Source organism: Schistocerca americana, chromosome 3, assembly GCF_021461395.2.
Source record: "Schistocerca americana isolate TAMUIC-IGC-003095 chromosome 3, iqSchAmer2.1, whole genome shotgun sequence".
NCBI lineage: Eukaryota > Metazoa > Arthropoda > Insecta > Orthoptera > Acrididae > Schistocerca > Schistocerca americana.
In genome coordinates this window covers 568,221,702-568,241,443 of record NC_060121.1, presented here as the reverse complement: position 1 = coordinate 568,241,443, position 19,742 = coordinate 568,221,702, and the positions used below count along the sequence as shown (strand labels likewise).

The 19,742-nt window shown below is 42.4% G+C and overlaps 1 protein-coding gene across 5 annotated transcripts in view; it reads right to left on the bottom strand.

The window, feature by feature from the left end:
* The window catches only part of LOC124607203 (probable tRNA pseudouridine synthase 1), a 68,628-nt gene that overhangs the window by 30,859 nt on the left and 18,027 nt on the right, over positions 1-19,742 (bottom strand). For all 5 annotated transcript variants that reach the window (XM_047139462.1, XM_047139461.1, XM_047139464.1 and 2 more), the window contains 2 exons: positions 11,819-11,956; positions 11,614-11,734 (listed from right to left, as the gene is read on the bottom strand). In XM_047139462.1, coding sequence (XP_046995418.1) covers positions 11,614-11,734; positions 11,819-11,956 — 259 coding nt within the window. The remainder of the gene's footprint in view (positions 1-11,613; positions 11,735-11,818; positions 11,957-19,742) is intronic.

Genomic DNA, 19,742 nt, shown 5'->3' with positions numbered 1-19,742 from the left:
TTTCTATATTTGGTTCGAGTACATTCTAGAAGTATCCACAATTGTCAAGAATCATTGTACTGGAATGTTCTGTAGCTGTGTACATACTGTATGTGTTCTGGCCGGAGGCAGTTCGCTCTGCACTCTTGTATGTGCTAGTGCTGAATAAACCTTTGTTAAATGAAATTAGTGCTCATCATTCATTTAATTACACCTTCTTCTACATGACTATATTCTAGAATCGGTCGCACGAGTGATTTGTAAGCAATCTCCTTAATAGACTGATTGCACCCTCCCACTCCACCAGTAAACCAAAGCCAACCACATGCTTTACCCATCACTGAACCTATGTGATCCTTCCATTTCATATTCCTACAAAACATTACATCCAGGTAATCGTATGATTCAGCTGATTCCAGCAGTGGGTCATTGATATTATAGTCACAGGATACTATTGTTTCTCGTTTCTTGAAGTGCAAAATTTTACATTTCTGAACATTCAGAGTAAGTTAGCAATCTCTGCACCATGTTGAAATCTTATTCAGATATGGCTGAATATTCATGCAGCTTCTTTCAGATATTACTTCATTGTAGTTAACTGCATCATCTGCAGAAAGCCTGATTTTACTATTAATATTGTCTGCAAGGTCATTAATATACAACATGAACAGCAAAGATCCCAACACTCTTCCCTGAGGCACACCCGAAGTTACTTCTACATCTGATGATGCCTCTCCGTCCAAAATAACATGTTGCATTCTCCCTACCAAAAAGTCCCCAATCCAGTCACAAATTTCACTTGATGCCACATAAGATCATACTTTCGACAAATACTTTTCGGAAGTCAAGAAACTGAATCTACCTTATTGCCTTGATCCAAAGCTTCCAATATCTCACATGAGAAAATTGTGAGTTGGGCTTCACATGATCAATGCTTTCGAAATAAATGCTGGTAGTATTGAGGAGATCATTCTGCTCAAGATACCGCATTACGTTTGAGCTCAGAATATGTTCTAAGATTCTACAACAAATTGATGTCAAGAATATTGTACGGTAGTTTTGTGAATCACTTCTACTATCCTTCTTGTAGACGGGTGTGATCTGCCTATTTTCCAAGAACTGGGCACAGTTTTTTGTTCCAGGGATCTATGAGAGATTATGGTTAGAAGGGGGTTTAACTCAGGGACTCTATTAAGCCTGGAGCTCTGCTCAGTTTTAATGATTTCAGCTGTTTCTCAACAACACTGACGCTAACACTTACTTCACTTATCTTTTCAGTGGTACAGGAATTAAATTGGGGCCATTCTCTTGGGATTTCCTTTGTAAAGCAACATTTGAAAATAATGTTAAACATTTCAGCTTTTGCTTTGCTACCCTCAATTTCACTACCTGTTTCATTCACTAGGGACTGGACACTTAACTTCAGTGCCACTAACAACCTATACATAAGACCCAAATTTCTTTGCATTCTGTGGAAGATCACTTGACAACATTCTTGTACAGTAGCCACTGAAGGCATCACACATTGCTCTCTTGATAGCCAAATGGGGTTTTTTCTCTCTACAGGTTGGAGAAAAGTTGTGTCACGAAATTTTAACCCTGGATAGCTGATGACAGTAGGAACCAATATTACTAATGTTGTGTGGTCGACAATGCACAATTTTTAAACTACGGAAACTTGGCACCACACGCTCCGACTGACCCCGGGATTGCCCTATTTCCACATGCTCTGGACAACGCATGACCGCGAATGCTTTGCCTGCTGGAGATCGCGATGTACCCAAGGCAGTCCAAATGCTCAGTGGTAGCATGCCAGCCTTCCACTCTGGATGCCGGGTTCGTGGCACATCCATTGTAGTTTCATGGAAGACGTAGTGAAAACAAACCCATCAACAGCTGTTAGTTTGTGTACAGAAAATTTTATAAATTTTGTCGGCCCTGAAAAGGGCATTTTTTGTAGCTAAGATATTGTTTACTTAAAGCAAGTACTCGAACAGTGTTTTGCCAAACTCTTTCAAAGATTCCTGGCATTGCCCTGATGTGATTGGCGGCATGTTGAATGTGGTCCATTAATTCCTCTTCAGTTCTAGGTGGTTCACAAATGTGTGGGTGAACTACAACCTTGAAGAATCCCCACAGCAAAAAGTCCGGTGGCGTGAGATCTGGTGATTGTGGTGGCCATGTCCTATGAGCCCCTCTGCCAATTAGCCGGACACCAAAGAGTTCATTTAAATATCCATGCACAGCATAACTGTTATTTGCAGGTGCCCCATCATGCTGCAACCACATTCATAGCTGTATGTCCAGAGGAACATCTTCCAGCAGGCCAGGTAGAGTTTCTTGCAAAAAGTGGTGGTAAGTTGAACAAGTAGACAGACCAGCCCAATCAAATGGTCACCACACCACCTGCCCAAAAGTTGAGCGAAAATAGTTCCTGGTGTCTGTGGATGTACATGACGTGAGGATTTCCCATTGGCCACTAATAGACATTTTGAGTGTTGTAAAGGCCATCCCGACAGAAGATGCACTTGTCAGTAAACAACACAATGGCAGGGAAGTCAGGATCTCATGCAACATGTGGCAGAAACCACCGGTAAGACCCTAGCCTGTGTTCATAGTCTGCCAAAGGATTTAGGTCTTGGACAGGGTGGAAACTAAATGGATACTGGCTGTCATCCTTCAAAACCTCCAAGACTAACCGATGAGTGACCCCCATGTCGTGTCCAACTGCTCAAGTACTTGTAACAGGTGCTACCTCAAAGTACTCAAGAATATTCTCTTCAAATGCAGCATCCCACCATGTTCGAGGTCTTCCAGCATCACAATGATATCCCGCTAATGAGCCTTTTTTGCCAATTCGCCGATGAGTTGCTGTAAATGTTTCCGGGTGTGGGTGGCGTCTTGCTGTGTACCATTCCTCATATAACTGTCAAGCTTCATTCACATTACCATCAGCTGGTCCATAAACAAAAACCATATCTCATTGTTCTTCAAAAGAATACTGTACCGCCATGCTTACTGTATTACTAAATCGCAGGTGACGTGCGTGTGCTCCGAAGCAAAGCTTACGTGTGAATGCCTATGATGTGAGGTGGAGACAACCAGCAAGATCTATTCGACATGTGTGTGTATCATGTTGGGGCAGTGACAGGGCGTTGGATGTTTGTTTGTACGAACCAACAACCACAGCGCTGCCCATCAACCAACGAATGGCAACAGGGCAATCCCATGGCCAATCGGAGCACATGTGCCAAGTTTCCATTGTTTAAAAATGATGCTTTGTTGACCTACACAACATTAGTAATTTTGGCTCCTACTGGCATCAGCTATACAGGGTTAAAATTTTGTAACACAATTTTTCTCCATCCTGTATAGCCTTATGCTTTGTTTTACACCTATTACGCTGTAATCTCTGTTTCTTTAGAAGTGCCTTTACAGTGACTTTATACATTTTATACCATGGAGGTTCCCTCCCATTATGAATTGTTCTACTGGGTACATATCTATACAGTGCATGATGAACTACTCGTCTAAACTTGAGCCAGAGTTCCTCTACATGCTCCGCCCCGTGCTGAATGTTTCAGGTTCCTCACCGGCTTATGACACTACTGATTTTTTATCTGGCTTACTGTGTGTGTGTGTGTGTGTGTGTGTGTGTGTGTGTTTGTGTGTGTGTGTCTATATATCTTTCTGCATGTTTTAGATGTCTTTTGTACTTTGGTAATCATAGTTGCCACAACTGGCATCATGGTCACTGATACCAGTTTTGATGTGGACATCCTCAAAGAGGTTAGGTTTAGTTGCAGCCCATTAGATTCAATATATTTCCATCATGAGTGCTGTTCCTAATTATCTGTTCAAGGTAGTTTTCCGAGAAGGCATTTGGTAAAGTTTCACAGGATGTCTTATCATGCCCTCTTTAACAAAACTGTAATTTTCCTGATTCGTTCTTTCTTTCTTACTTATTTTTTATATTGTGGTTTCAGGGCACAAAACAGCTATGGTCATAAAAAACAGGAATTTAAATCAGCAGCTATGGGAGTGAAACTCAAGACAGAGGGAAACTAAAAAGGAAGGAAATTTTAGAAAAGTGCTATTGAAGGGGGATTGTTTTCCCCAAAAAGAGCTTCAAACAACCGATGTCATCTCACTAACACTTCTAAACTCAAGAATGCAATCAGGTGAGCACACGTCATTTGCTAAAAGGAAAGATATATCAGGAGACAGCTGTAAACATGTGCGTAGCGGATTAAAATAGGGGTACTGAAGTAAAAGGTGTCTCACCGTCCATGATTGATACAGTGGGGACAAAGCGGGGGAGGGTCGCCACATAAAAGATGTCTGTGGCTAAAAAGACAGTGCCCAATCTGGAGTTCAGTTAAAATTACCTTCTCCCGACGACAAGGCTGGGAAGAAGAGGTCCAAGCAACAGGGAAGAGGTTTTATTTCCCGTAATTTATTATCCTGAAGTGCAGATCAATGTGTGTGCCATAAAAAAACACGACCACGGCCACATAAAACACTCTGTAGATGGGCAAAGGGAATCATGGGAACAGCGGGCCGAGGAAGAGAGACAGCACCCTTTGCCTCTATATTGGCTGCCTCGTTTCCACGTATACCAACCTGTCCTGGGATCCAGAGGGATGCCACAGAGATGCCCCCCAATTGGAGCATGTGAAGGCAGTCCTGAATCTGGTGGACCAGAGGATGGATGGGACAAAGAACTTGGAGATTGAGAAGAGAACTGAGTGAATCCGAGCATATAATACACTGTACCCGCTGATGACAACAGATGTATTGGGCAGCCTGTAGAACAGCGTAAAGCTCTGCAGTAAAAACTGAACACTGGTTGGGAAGCTGAAATCTAATACGGGTGCTGTCAATAATATAGGCACTCCCGACACCAAAGGTGGTCTTGGAGCCGCCAGTGTAAATAAATGTAGCATCCTCTATTTGTGCGCTTAGAGCAGCAAATGCCCGACGATAAACTATAGGGGAGGGGGGGGGGGTTACTATCCTTGGGAAGCTGACAAAGGTCACGGAGAAGGCAGGTCCGGTGGCGAAACCAACGTGGCATTGTACCCCATTTATCAAGAAAGTTTTAGGAAATTGAAAGGAAAGTGAGTGTAGCAGTTGACAGAAGTGGACTCCCGGTGGTAGTAGAGAGGAAGGGCTCACTGCATACCCTAAATCTAAGGAGGCGTCAAAAAAAAAAGGGCATGGGTCGGATGAGCAGTCATGGAAGACAGATGACTAGTGTAATGACTCAGAAGGACGGCTCGCCAATTGGACAGCAGAAGTTCAGCAGTCTCAGCATAAAGGCTCTTCATGGCGCTAATGTAAAAAGCTTGAGACGCTAAACGCAATCCACGGTGGTGGACAGAATCTAGACACTGAAGGATAGACAGCCATGCAGAGGAGTAAACTATGGTTCCGTAGTCCAATTTCAAGCACGCTAAGACACAATATAGGCGGAGGAAGACCACTTGGTCCGCTCCCCACGAGGTACCACTCAGAACACAGAGGGTACTGAGGGATTGCAGACAGCGAACTTAAGATATGAAATGTCAGCACAGTTTTCTGTCAAATGTAAGTCCCAAGAATTTGGCAACATCTGTAAACGGAAGGTCAATAGGGCCTAGATGTAGTGAAGGTGGATAAAACTCAATACGATGCCAAAAATTTACACAGACAGTCTTACTGGGAGAAAATCTGAAGCTGGTTTCGATGCTCCATGAGTGGAGGCGATTGAGACATTCTTGAAGACTTTGTTCAAGAAGGCTGGTCCGTTTAGAGGTGTAGTAGATTGCAAAATCACTGATAAAGAGGGAGCCTGAGACACTGGGAAGGAGACAATCCAAAATTGGATTTATGGCGATGGCAAACAGTACAACACTTAGCACGGAGCCCTGGGGCACCCCGTTTTCTTGGGAAAAAGTACAGGATAGAGTAGTGTTCACCCGCACCTTAAATGTGCGCTCTGTCATAAATTCACAGATGAAAAGGGGTAGACGACCTCGAAAGCCCCAAGAGAAAAGTGTGCAGAGGATACCTGTCCTCCAACAGGTATCATGAGCCCTCTCCAGATCAAAAATTATAGCTACAGTTTGGCGTTCCCTGAGACAATTGTTCATGATATAAGTGGAGAGAGCAACAAGATGGTCAACTTGCAGAACAATGCTTTTGGAAACTGCACTGGGCAGGTGTCAAAAGGTTCTGGAACTCCAGCCACCAGCCTACATGGTAATTTACCTTATGCTCCAAAACCTTACATACACTACTCGTGAGAGAGATTGGTTGATAGTTAGAGGGGAGATGTTTGTCTTTTACAGGTTTCGGAATAGGAATGATGAAAGCTTCCTGCCATCTTCTGGGAAAGGTACTGTCGGTCTAAATTCAATTATAAAGGAGAAGGAGGTAACACAGACTAGGGTATGATAAATGCGGCAACATTTGGACGTGGATGCCATCTGGTCCTGGGGCGGAAGAGCGAGAGGAAGAGATTACATGTTGGAGTTCCCACATAGAAAAAATGGTATTACAGCTTTCATGACTTTGAGGGGAGGAAGCAAGAGGTTGCTCTTCCGCTGCTTGTTTCTTTCGGAGAAAGTCTGGTGGGTAATTTGAAGAGCTCAAAACCTCAGAAAAGTGTTGACCCAATGAGTTAGAAATTGCGATTGGGTCCACTAAGGTATCTGGCGTCACAGTTAGCCCAGGGATCATGGAAAAACTAGACGTGCCAGATAACCACCAAATTCGACTCCAAACTACAGATGAGGGCGTGAAGGTGTTAAAGGAGGTGATAAAGAAATGCCAGCTTGCCTTCTTGCTATCACGTACGATACGATGGCATCGCAGCCGTAATTGCTTATAGCAGATATAGTTGGCCAATGTAGGACGGTGGAAGAAAATGTGAAGAGCACGTCTCCGCTCGCATATTGTGTCACGGCACACCTCGTTCCACCAAGGAACTGGGGGGTGCCGGCCCAAAGGGGAGGTATGAAGTATTGAAAGTTCTGAGGCTGTAAGAATAACTTCCATAACATGAGTGACCTGATCATCGATGCTAGGAAACTGACAGTCATAAAATGTTGCGAGAGAGGAGAAAATTGTCCAGTTGGCTTGGGAAAAGTTCCAGTGTCTTGGGCACTTAGATGGCAATTGTGGCCATAATCGAAGGACACAAGGAAAATGGTCACTCAAGTGTGTATCAGCAAGAGCAAACCATTCAAAGTGCCAAGCTAGCCAAACAGTAGCGACCGAAAGATCCAAATGAGAGTAGGTTGACGTGGAAACAGACAAAAATGTAGGTTCCCCAGTGTTGAGACAAACAAGATCTGCTTGGTGGAAAAGGTGAGTCAATAAGGAGCCTCTCCAACAAGGACAAGGAGATCCCCAAAGTGGCTGGTGGATGTTGAAGTCCACAACCCGCAAACAGGGGGATGGGAGCTGATCAAGAAGATGAAGGAGATCGGCTCTTGCCATTGGTGTGGATGACGGAATGTAAATGGTACAAAAAGAGAAGGTGTATCTAGAGAGGGAAAGATGTACAGCGACAGCTTGGAAGGAACTGTGTATGGGGATTGGATGATAATGGATAGTATCATCAAGAAGAATCATAAGTCCCTCGTGTGCCAGAATGCCATCAACAGAGAGGAGATCAAACCGGACTGACTGGAAATGAGGGAAGACAAAACAATCATGGGGATTAGCTTCATTTCCTGAAGGCAGAAGATGACCAGGATCGGCAGTTCATCCCAACTGGAGAGAATTCCATGGATGTTCCAAAGGATAACTGACTTAGGGTGGACGAAAAAGGGAAAATACTCACCACAGTTGCCGTCAAGTGAGTGACTGCCGAGAGCGAGTGGCCGAGAGCATGGATTGGCATTCAGTCAGAGGCAGAAGATCCTGATCCATAGGTTGTTCGGGGGCAGCTCCTGCCGCCAGTGATCAGCTGGTTGATTGGCCGCCAGCGGTGCATCTCGGCAACATGTGAGATAGCAGAGGGCAGTCACCACTGTGCGGCGCTGTAGAAGAGACATGCCTTGGTGGAGAAGGAGAGGAACTGTGTTTGTTATGAGCCTTCTTGGAAGCAGGACGCTGAGATGAAGGAGGAGTTGGTGGTTGTGAGCTCTGAGAACGTAAAAAATCTTTTGGAAGTCCAGGCATCCAAATTAGGGGCCCACGATTTAGAAGGAGCCAATGAAGGTTGATCCTTAGAGTGAACAGGTGAAAGTGGGGAGGTTGAATGGGCGATCTTTGGGCTGGCCAATTTGACGACTGTGGTGCTAACGGTGAGATCGCAAGTCTGCGTGGCCACCTCCTTAGCAGTTTAATGACAGGCGAGGACAGTGCTATATTTACCCGCTGGGAGCAGAATGGGCTTTTTCTCCTGGAAAATAACTTACGAGCAGCAAAGGTAGAGACCTTTTCCTTCACTTGGATTTCCTGAATAATTCGTTCATCTTTAAAAATAGGGCAATCTCTAGAGGAAGCAGCTTGGTCGCCCACACAGTTGATGTAATGAGGGCATGGGGGTGGACAATCACCATCATGGGCATTCCTGCCACAAGTAATGCATTTGGCTGGATTGGAACGCAACTGGCAGGTATGATTAAACCTCTGACATTGATAGCAACACGTAGGGTTGGAGATCTAAGGGTGAACTGAAAGTATCTCATAGCCCGTTTTTCTGTTCGATGGAAGTTGAACTCTGTCAAATGTCAAGAAGTGAGTGTGGGTCGGTACCAATTCCTTTTCAACCCTTTTCATTACTTGATGTATGGCCATTACTCCCTGATCAGATGGGTAATTTTGAATGTCATCATACGATAATCTGTTGAGTGATCTTGTATAAATCACCCCGCCCAACGAGTTTAAAGTATGGTGCGCTTCCACCCGGACAGGGAAGGTGTGTAGCAGTGTAGTTCGAAACAATTTGTGTGCCTGGAGGGCACTGTCTGTTTCTAACAACAAGGTGACATTTCGTAACCTGGAACAAGACTTTACAGGACCTGCAATTGCATCGAAACCTTTCTGAATAATGAAACAGATTACTGTTGAGAAGTCTTGACCTTCGTCAGTCCGAGAAACAACTAGGAACTTTGTCACCGATGGAAGAATTTTCTGTGGCTAAGACTCATCTAGCTTCCTCTTGTCGGCTGAAGTTGTAGTAGTAGAAAAAACCATTGCAAAAGTATTCCCCATGATTACCGGTGTCTCTGATAGTGCACTCCTTCCTAGCGGGGGTCCTCTCAGGGAGCATTCTTGCCTCAGGTGATTGTCCACACCTCCTGAGAAATGGATGGAGGGACCAATCGGCATGTTTGGAAGGTACCAGTTCGAGTAATCACCCTCCCTGGGCCTTGCCTTTACCAGGGGGCACGTATGTGTCTTACTTGTCTACCCGGGGCAGGGAATTACACATTACCCCATCACCAGCTACGCGTGGGAACGCATGGGTCGGCCTTCAGACATGCACAGGGAGGAAAGAGAGGAAAAGGGAGGAACAAAGAAATAAAAAGAAGAGAAGAATTCTCAAATGCTGCAGTGGAGATGAAGGTAAAGAGAAGAATCAAGGAAAAGGAACAACAAAGTAAGGACAGATACTTGACACTGTAGAGACAAAAGAAGAGAAACCACTTCATTTGGTCACAAGCATCTGTCTCCAGGTGTAGGCATAAGGAAAGGTAAAGGGCGGAGAAGGATGGGGGGGGGGGGGGGGGGTGGAAAGGGAAGGCATATAGGAAAGGAAAGAGAGCTGCAGAAGTTGTGGACCCCCTGCGGGGTCCCAATTCATTATTGGATGATTAAAGTCTCCACCAGGGATTACAGTATGGCTGGGGAACTCATGTGCAAGTGAACTGAGGTTTTCTCTAAAGTTTTTGGTTTCATCAGGAGATGAGTCTGGTGGGCAACAGAAGGATCTAATCATCATTTTATGCCCATCCCCGATACTGAGTCTTGCCCAAACAATCCCACATGCAGCTTCAACTTCTATCTTGGTGGATATGAGTTTCTTGTCAACTGTGACTATTATATCACCACCATTTCCAACTTGCCTATCTTTTCATTATATTCTTAAATTTTCCCCAAATATCTCACTGCTCTCATTTTCATGTTTCAACCTGCTTTCTGTACCTAGTATTATGTGAGCTTCACTGCTTTACATGAGCACTTCAAACTCTGCCATTTTGTTGTGACTGCTTCAGCAGTTTGCCATTAGGATTTTAATACTCTCACCTGTGGCAGGTATTTCTTGAAATCTTACACTGACACTTCTCGGTGGATGGAGAGTCGCCTAATCTAAACGCCACACACAGTTTTACTGTAGTGACATTATAAAAGTGGAAATGCCACACATCAAGCAAAAAAACGTGTAATGACTCCAAGAGAAGAGATAATTTGGCAGATGAGGAAATTGAAAATACAGTAAAATCAATCAGCATAGATTTGAACAAAGGAGTACACGCTAACCTCTGCAACTGAAACAGCAGACAACAAATCAGCTGGGGAATATAGTGATATCACTGGGGAAGGGAGTTTCATGGATACAGCCAGTGAAGCATCCTGAGCAGTCAAGGAGAGGTGTACTGTACATTTTGTTTCTGTTCTTCTTGTAAATGGACAATACATTCAATGGTGCACACAGATGCAAAGCATGTGACAGTGCTCAGCTTGTGTGAATACTGAAGCTTCTCAGGCATAAACACAGTCATGTCGCCACCCTGGCCAGATAACCAGTTCGCTTGCCCAGTAATACATGTATTTCTTTTAATATGTTTGCATTGCGTCTTTATGATGGAACATGCAGCACATTGTACTAATATTAATATGACTGCATCACAATCCTTAGGGACTGAACAACTTTTTGCTTCTTTTATGTGGTGGAGCACCTAGTAATTTATACTCTGTGCCAGTGTTTTTTTCACCTCAGGATTACAATGCCGGAGCTACATGTCATATCTCCAGAGGGTTACTGACTTCAGAAAAGTACCCTTCCTTCTGCTGCAGAGAGAGAGAGAAAGCATCTCACAACATGTCACCATTCTCCTAGGATTTTGTTAAAGTGACAAGCTAATGATCACAAAAAGTCTTTTGAAGATGATTATTAATTATTTTGAAGACACTGCTGTATTAGATTCATACAGTCTCAATGAAATTTACATAATGGTAGCTGCTGGCCATCACAGGCAATTTTTAGTCATCATGGGTAATCACTGCAGCTATATTATCCATTTAGAAATCCAAAATAAAGATACCACCCAGCTCTATGATGAATACCATACTTTTTATGCACAATTTTCGTCCTTTAAGACTAAACACTGCAGTAGAAAGCATTACTTTTTTCCCTACAAACTTAATGCAACTTTTCAAAAGTAAACATAAACAAAATTTCCTCTCTACCTATTCATTCTTGTCACAGCACAGAAAACACTACACTATTGTCAAATGAACAGCAGTAATGCATCTTATGGATATTTTAATTCAACCATGTTTATTTCAATTATTCAATGTACATGTTTGCAATTATCAAGAAAACTGTGAAGGGGGAAGACGACAACACAGTTTTAGCCTACTACCTTGCCACTTTAATACACTACCTTATAACAAGGCACAAAGATGCTTTACCTTGTCAGATCAGCTATTCTTCTTCCACCCATCTTTAGCGCAGAATATTTTGGAGGTGTCTGCAATATTTTTCCTCTAAATGACATCAAAGCTTCCTCTAATGACTCTTTTGATATGTGATCTGTTTGGAAATAGCATTGAGGTATATGATTATCTTCATACTGTGCAGAAAAGTTAATACACAATAATATAAAAATCCATTTACCGTAAGGTGCTGAATTGACATGAATTCCAGTCTCGTTATATGTAGTTGTTTCAGAACCCAAACATCCTGTTACTATATATTTTTTGTTTCCATGTAGAAACCGTGCTAAAAGCTGACAGCCCTCACCAACACCTACAACTGAAATTTACGATTTTTAAATACTAGGGGACAGCATAACAAATGCTTGTTGTGTCAAAATTTTTAATACTAATGATGTCATTAAGTTAAAAGTTGCAACTATCTGCTTATATGTCAAAGTGGTTCCAAAAGAACGTAAGAAAAAGACAATGAATGAAAATAGGATAGCTCAAAACTATTGCTATTGTATATACTAGTCTAAATACCATCTCCTCAAAATAAAATTAAATAAAATAAATAAAAAATTAATAATTCAAAGTGTAAAATAAAAACTACAAAAATCGTAACAGATTTCACTTGCTTGGGTTAGTGAGAGGTATTTTAAAATCTACAACTGTTTCTCAATTAATAATGAACATATTATAAAAAGGAATTCTTGATGTGTTGTTATTGTGGAGTTCAGTCCACAGACTTGTATGATGCAGATCTCCATATAAGCCTGCCTTGTAAAAGTCTCTTCGTAATTATTGATACTTACAGCCACTTGAGCCCTTCCAGTATTGTCAATCCTTGGTCTTCAACAATTTTTACTCCCTGCACACTTCCCTTAATTACCGAATTTGGTAATTATTCATGCTTCAGCTTACACCTTCTTTTGGTCACATTCTGTCACAAATTTCTTTTCTCCCCAATTTGATTCAGTGCCTTTTCATTAGTTATCCATTCCATCCATCTAATCCTTCTGTAGCAGCACATTTCAAAAGCTTTCATTCTCCTCCTCCTCACCTGCGGTGATTATCATTCACAGTTCGCTGCCATACAAGGATGAGCAGAACCACATATACTATTTTTTATTTGTTTACTTTTGCTCTCTTGGACTTATACCAGTGACACAATGTGGTAAAATACATTATATTACACGTACACTGAAGAGCCAAAGAAACTGGAACACCTGCCTAATATCTTGTAGGCCCCCACAAGCATGGAGAAGTGCCACAACATGATGTGGCATGGACCGACTAATGTATGAAGTAGTGCTGGAGGGGACTGACATGATGAATCCTGCAGGGCTGTCCATAAATCCATAAGAGTACAAGGTGGTGGAGATCTCTTCTGGACAGCATGTTGCAAGGCATCCCAGATGTGCTCAATAATGTTCATGTCTGGGGAGTTTGGTGGCCAACAGAAGTGTTTAAACTGGAAAGAGTGCTCCTGGAGCCACTCCGTAGCAATTCTGGACATGTGGTGTGTCATATTGTCATGCTGGAATTGCCCAAGTCCGGTGGAATGCACAATGGACATGAATGAATGCAGGTGATCACACAGGATGCTTACGTACGCGTCTCTTGTCACAGTCTTATCTAGACGTATCAGGGACCCCATATCACTCCAACTGCACACACCCCACACTATTTTAGAGCCTCCACCAGCCTGAACAGTCCCCTGCAGACATGCAGAGTCTATGGATTCATGAGGTTGTTTCCATACCTGTAAACGTCCATCTGGTTGATACAATTTGAAATGACACTCGTCCGACCAGGCAACATGTTTCCAGTCATCAACATTCCAATGTTGGTGTTGACGGGCCCAGGTGAGGTGTAAAGCTTCATGTCATGCAGTCATCAAGCGTACACGAGGGGGACTTTTGCTCCGAAAGCCCATATCAATGACGTTTCGTTGAATGGTTCGCACACTGATGCTTGTTGATGGCCCAGTATTGAAATCTGCAGCAATTTGCAGTAGGGATGCACTTCTGTCATGTTGAACGATTCTCTTGAGTCATCATTGGTCCTGTTCTTGCAGGATCTTTTTGCGGCCACAGCAATGTCGGAGATTTGATGTTTTACCGGATTCCTGATATTCACAGTATACTGGTGAAATGGTCGTACTGGAAAATTTCCACTTCATTGCTACCTCGGAGATGCTGTGTCCCATCGCTCATACGCTGACTATAACACCATGTTGAGACTCACTTAAATCTTCATAACCTGCCACTGTAGCAGCAGTAACCAATCTAACAACTGCACCAGACACTTGTCTTCTATAGGCGTTGCCGGCCACAGTCCTGTATTTTGCCTGTATCTGAATATGCATGCCTATACCAGTTTCTTTGGTGCTTCAGTGTGTAACTTATTGAAAGTGAAAACAGATTAATGGTAAAATTAAATATGAGACAATAAATAAAACTTACTAATAATAACGACAACAAGAATGCCTCAATCAAGTTCCTCCAATACATTATTCCAAATGATATCAAGGAATGAAAGTATGAGACGTAAAAACAAATTTCTGTCTATTACTGGTGTGACTGTGGACAATATTTTAATCATAAAGACAGCTTCAGTCAGCTTATGTTGTCATGAATATGTATCATTCACAAGCTCTTTTTATTCATACAAAGTCCCAGAAGTGTAGTGTTGTCTGCTTCACTAATTGTACTACCATAATAAGAACAGTGAATGTCACACAAATAAAACTGTGTGTAAAGAACTGGATGTACTGTGATTTATTCAAATCAAGAGCTAGCCTATTAGCTGTTAATCAGAAGTTTTGTCCAGCAACATTATTGTTACTTTATACCATTACAAAAGTGAATCTGCGACAGTTATTCTGCATCACTCAAACACGAAATACCATTAGAGGTTAATTTCTTGTAATATGCCTCAGCTTCTGTGTATTTTGTAAAGGGCGTAATATGCGATTTTCGTTGTTATTGTTTTTATTTCACTGTGGTAATTTCAGCATCTGCAATTTTCAGACAACTACAAAGCATAATATAATGCATTGAGAAAAACAATATGAATTATAATTTAAAAACACACACAAAATGCGCACACACACACACACACACACACACACACACACACACACACACACACAGGCACTGGAGTCAGATAGTTAGTGCAGTAGATAACAGTGGAGTGGAGGAGTGGACTGGGAGGCTGTGACAGGGCAGAGGGAGGGAATATTGTGTAGAGGGTGTGGGCGCAGTAGGTTAACAAGATTCAGGGCAGAATGATTATGGAAGCAGAAGGTTATTTTGCAAGGCTAATTGCCTCCGTGTAGTTCAAAAATCTGGTGCTGGAAAGATTTCAAAGGACAGAGAGACATGTTGAATGAAATGGAAGTTAATCTGAAAAACATATCAAACAAACTGCGCTGAACTGCATATTTTCCTGATATTTTTGTACATCATGAATTGCAGTTTTAATTAGAAAGTCTACAAATGGAAATCATATCCTGTTCCATATAGCACTCAAGCAACTTTTATGAGTTCTCATGAGAGCACATAATTAAATAATGGGAGTTTCATTCTAACTAGCAGAAATTTTTGTTACCTTTATTTATTTATTACTATGCAAGCTTGCTTTCCTACACACTTGATCCACCTGTCTATAAATGCACAAGTCCACTTGAGGGCAGAAGGGGGACAGGGGGATGGAACACCTTACATCCATCCCTTCACCACTTGACCTCATCAACTGTACAAAGTTCTGGCACAACAAATGTTCCACCGAATATTCAAACATGGTGCCAAATCTAGACTTTATGATGGATATTTCCACACCTGGAATTTCAGACCACCAAGAGTATACATTGCCTTATGAATGTGTGCACTGTGAAATATGACAGGAGCAGCATTTACGAGAGAAGTTTCCAGTACTTTAATCATACAAATATCTTGGCAACATCTCAACATAGTAAGCACAAGTCACAATTTGCTCCTCCTCCTAAAAGTTTCCAACATAAAAAAAACTTGACATCCAAAAAGGCAGCCAGCAGGGCTTTTCTAGTGAATCCTGTACCTTATAAGTTTTTCTTGATTGGAGATGGTGGGTGAATCCACCACAATGACTACCTCCTAAGCCTCTGGTTTGTAATTGTACACCCAGGTCTCATCTCCTGTAGGTTGATTAAGAAGATCATCTCTTTCATGCCCATACTGCTACAAAGTGCTCCATGTACTTATGTTTGACAGATGTTCACGGTTTTACAAATTGGAAATCTAAGAGACATAAGTATACCCCAATGTGCCTTCTGTAATCAGACCAATCCCACACTCACAAACTCTTCTAGTACCAATTAGACCAACAAATGAAGACAATGAAACAAGTATTGACAATGCAGAAAGTGTAAATGAAGAATTGACATTTTCTCCAGAAAAAAATAAATTAAAAAAAAAGACCATCATAACTGTTGACAAGCTCTTTGACTTAGTGTTTCATGACACAAGCATGTTTGAATAACATAGTTTGTGATTTAGACCTATGTAAACAAAAAGCAGAACTATTAGGTCAAAGACACATTACTCCATTCGATTTTCACCTGAGGCAGTGACAGTGGTTCACAGTTCCAAAAATAAAAACTGTCTCTGTCACAAGTGCTTTATTAATAATGATATTTCATGTGATTAGCACATCTTCAGATTATCTGTAATTAATTATAACAATTACTGAAACATTGCACAAAGAGAAAATTAGAATTCCCAGCAACCAACTTTTAGTTCACTTCCATATAAAGGAAAATACACACACACTGAATGATGCAGTAATGAGTACAAGGACACGAAATCAGGGGTTACATGTAGGCACAGTCTAACAGTGAAGTGTTTAGTGGTTACAAAAACATTAGAGAGCTTGAGAGCCCAGTGCACCAGCTTCTATACAGCTGTCTGCACATGGTGTAATGCTGGCTGATGTGAGGTGGCCTCTTTAGGCTGGCTGTGGAGGTGTGCACTGTTTAATTATGATTGCTCTTTGTACAGGGTTACAACACTTCTACACCCTCGGCGAAAACTGTTCACTGTGGAGGTGTCCATATTTTTTGGAAGAGGCGACTGCTTGGATTACTTGAGCAGGTGGTGTGCCGTCACAGGAGAATGCAGTTTGAAATAGCACAGGCACGGACAGATGTGGTGCCCACTCCCTCAGAAGAGACCGTAAGGGAGCACTGGTGATGGAGGCACCATATCCATGTCCACCTCCAACCAAGTGCTTGGCTACGGATGCAGCAGAGAAGACAAAGGAGGTGGTGGTGGTGGTGGTGGTGGTGGTGGTGGTGGTAGTGGTGGTGGTGGTAGTGGTGGAGACGGGGCCCACAGAGCTTGAGGCACCTCAGCGCTAACTACTCCACCCGGTGATGGTAGCACCCAGAATGAAGACAGCTGAGGAGGCTGAAGGGGGTGGGGACTGTGCCCTGTGGCCTGGCACAGACAATGGAGGCGGCCACAGGGACACTGAAGTCTATGGCACATGGTCAGTAACAGGTGGTCGGAGCTGGTTGTAGTGTCAGGACACCAAACAATCGGAGGTACACATGACACAAAGGTGGCAGCCTCGGCAGTGATAGACAACATTCAGTATCCACTCACCTGGAGTGAGCCTATAGAAACTCAAGAACCTATCAACGGATTTCTCAGAAGAAGACTGGATGATGTATTTTTTCATCTGAGTTCTGAAAGTACGGACCAGCCATTCCACCTCAGAATTTGACTGAGGATGATATGGAGGGGGCATACCACGTTGAATGCCAGTCTTGGTACAAAAATCTTCAAAACCCTGACACAGAAATTGTAAGCAGTTGTCTGTCACAAACTTATATGGTGATCCTTCCAAGGAAAAAATCTTTGTACAGGGTCATGACCATAGCTGCCAAGGATATGGATGGGTGGTGACACACACAAGGAAATTCTGAGAAAGTGTCAACTATGACAAGCAAAGAGGCATTATGGAAAGGAAAATCAGCATGAATGTGCTCCCAGGGGCACTGGGGGTATAGCCCATGGGGAAAGCGAGACCCATGGTGTCGCCTGATGGGTGGCGTCCTGCACGCAGATCGACACAACATGTATGATCTCATTGTCAACACCCGGCCACAACATGTGGTGGTGGGCCAGCAGTTTTGTATGAGAAATACCCCAATGGTCCAGATGGAGCTGATGCATGATGTCCTGCTGCAGCGCTGACAGGATCACAAACCTGCATACCAACTCTTCAGTAGGCAACAGTAACACACCATCAAGAACTGAGAAGTGATGGCAGAGAGCCTAATTATGGAAAGGATCCAAAGCTTGGCCCAGTGGTTTACCCAGCCAGTCATGGTGGACACATGTACAACCTGATGTACGACAGGATCAGTCACAAAAGTCACCAATAACTGGAAACTGGCAATGTGTATAAATGGCAAACAACAATGTTTTGGGCTTCGCTATCTAAATGAAAACACATCAGTTCATCCTCAACAAATACTGGATCGGGGGCAATCGGCAACCAAGAAAGAGCATCTGCACCAGTGTGTTGTGCTGTGGGGCAGAAGTGAATCTCATAGTAATAGTTTGAAAAAACAAGAGCCCAGTATTGCAGGCAATGTGTCACTTTATTTGGAAGAGATGTCAAAGAATGGAAAAGAGAAACCAGAGGTTTACAATCTGTAATCAAACAAAATTTAGAACAGTAGAGGAAAACATGAAATGTTTTGAGTGTGTACACAACAGTAAGGGCTTCTTTTTCTACCTAAGAGTAGCATTGCTGCATCTGATTCTGGGTTTTGGAAGCATACACAACAGGGCATTTGGAACTGCCTACATATTTGTGCACAAGTATGTGTCTGTGGCCCAAACAAGATACTAGCCTGGTTGGAAGGTAACCAGACAAGGCGTCAAGTGTAATTTTGACTTCAGCAGAGTAAAAGCACAGTTCCAGACTGGCAACCAGTGAAAAGGAATACTTTTATGTAAGAGACAGGGTGTATACGCGGACAAGAAGAAAAAATTCCCGGATTTTTTCCGGATCTCCCGGTTAAAAATACATTTTCTCCCGGGTGAAAATACGCTTTTGCCATGTTAGGTGACAGTATACTTTCCCACGGAACTGTAAAACTTATCCTTTGATAGGATATGGCTTTATACAGCAGCGTAAAGTTTCCTGGCACTTTAGAAAACGATACTCAGGGGGGGGGAAAAAAACACGTTTTGGAAAGATCTTTGATGTGCAGCAACATGTACGCTGCATATTTTCATATTACGAAAGTATAAATTCGAATTCCACCAACAGGATAAGTTAATGATTTAAATTAATATACGTAGCTACAAGAAAAGCAAAGCTTTCGCATATAATATTTGTCTCGAAGATTAATAAGGTGCAAGAGAAGCTAAGCTTTCACTTATAATGTTAATCTGTTTAACGCATGTTACACTTTAAGATGCCTCACACAAATACGCCAGCAAAATTTTTAATACCGACATAAATCTCCCATCTTCTGGGCTCGAAATTCTTCTAAATGGTTCGTCATCAAAGAGTTGATTTTTAAAAAGAGACCAAACACACTGTGATTTAAGTTCATCTTGCGTAAAAGAATATTTACTTTGAAAGTAACGATTTCTGAACAACAGTTCGCAATATTTTCTCGTGAGCTGTTAGAAATAGATTCATTTCAGCAGTTGTCAGAGAGCGCCAGATAAGAGGCGTCACCGCGCTTGCGCAGCTACGGTGATGTAGGAAGCCCGTATGTCCGTACGTGTAAAACATTAAAAGATCTTACATTACGTCATAAAAGAAACAAGACATTAGAGGATATTCCAAGAGCGTCAGAATTTCGTGAACCGTACCAAAATGCATAGTTCGCCTTACAGTGCACATTTGTATGTCCACATTCTCAATGATGTAGGCCTCGACCACATATGAAGTTTTTTTCAGTGTGGTTTTTGGGACGTACGCTTTCTTGGAGTACCAGTACTGTATTATCTCATGTTTGGTTCTTTGTTATGGCATAATGCGACACGTGCTTAAAGATGAAAACGTGTGTTTGAAATGCAGCGAACAGTTGAAACTAGTCAATAGTGTGGAAT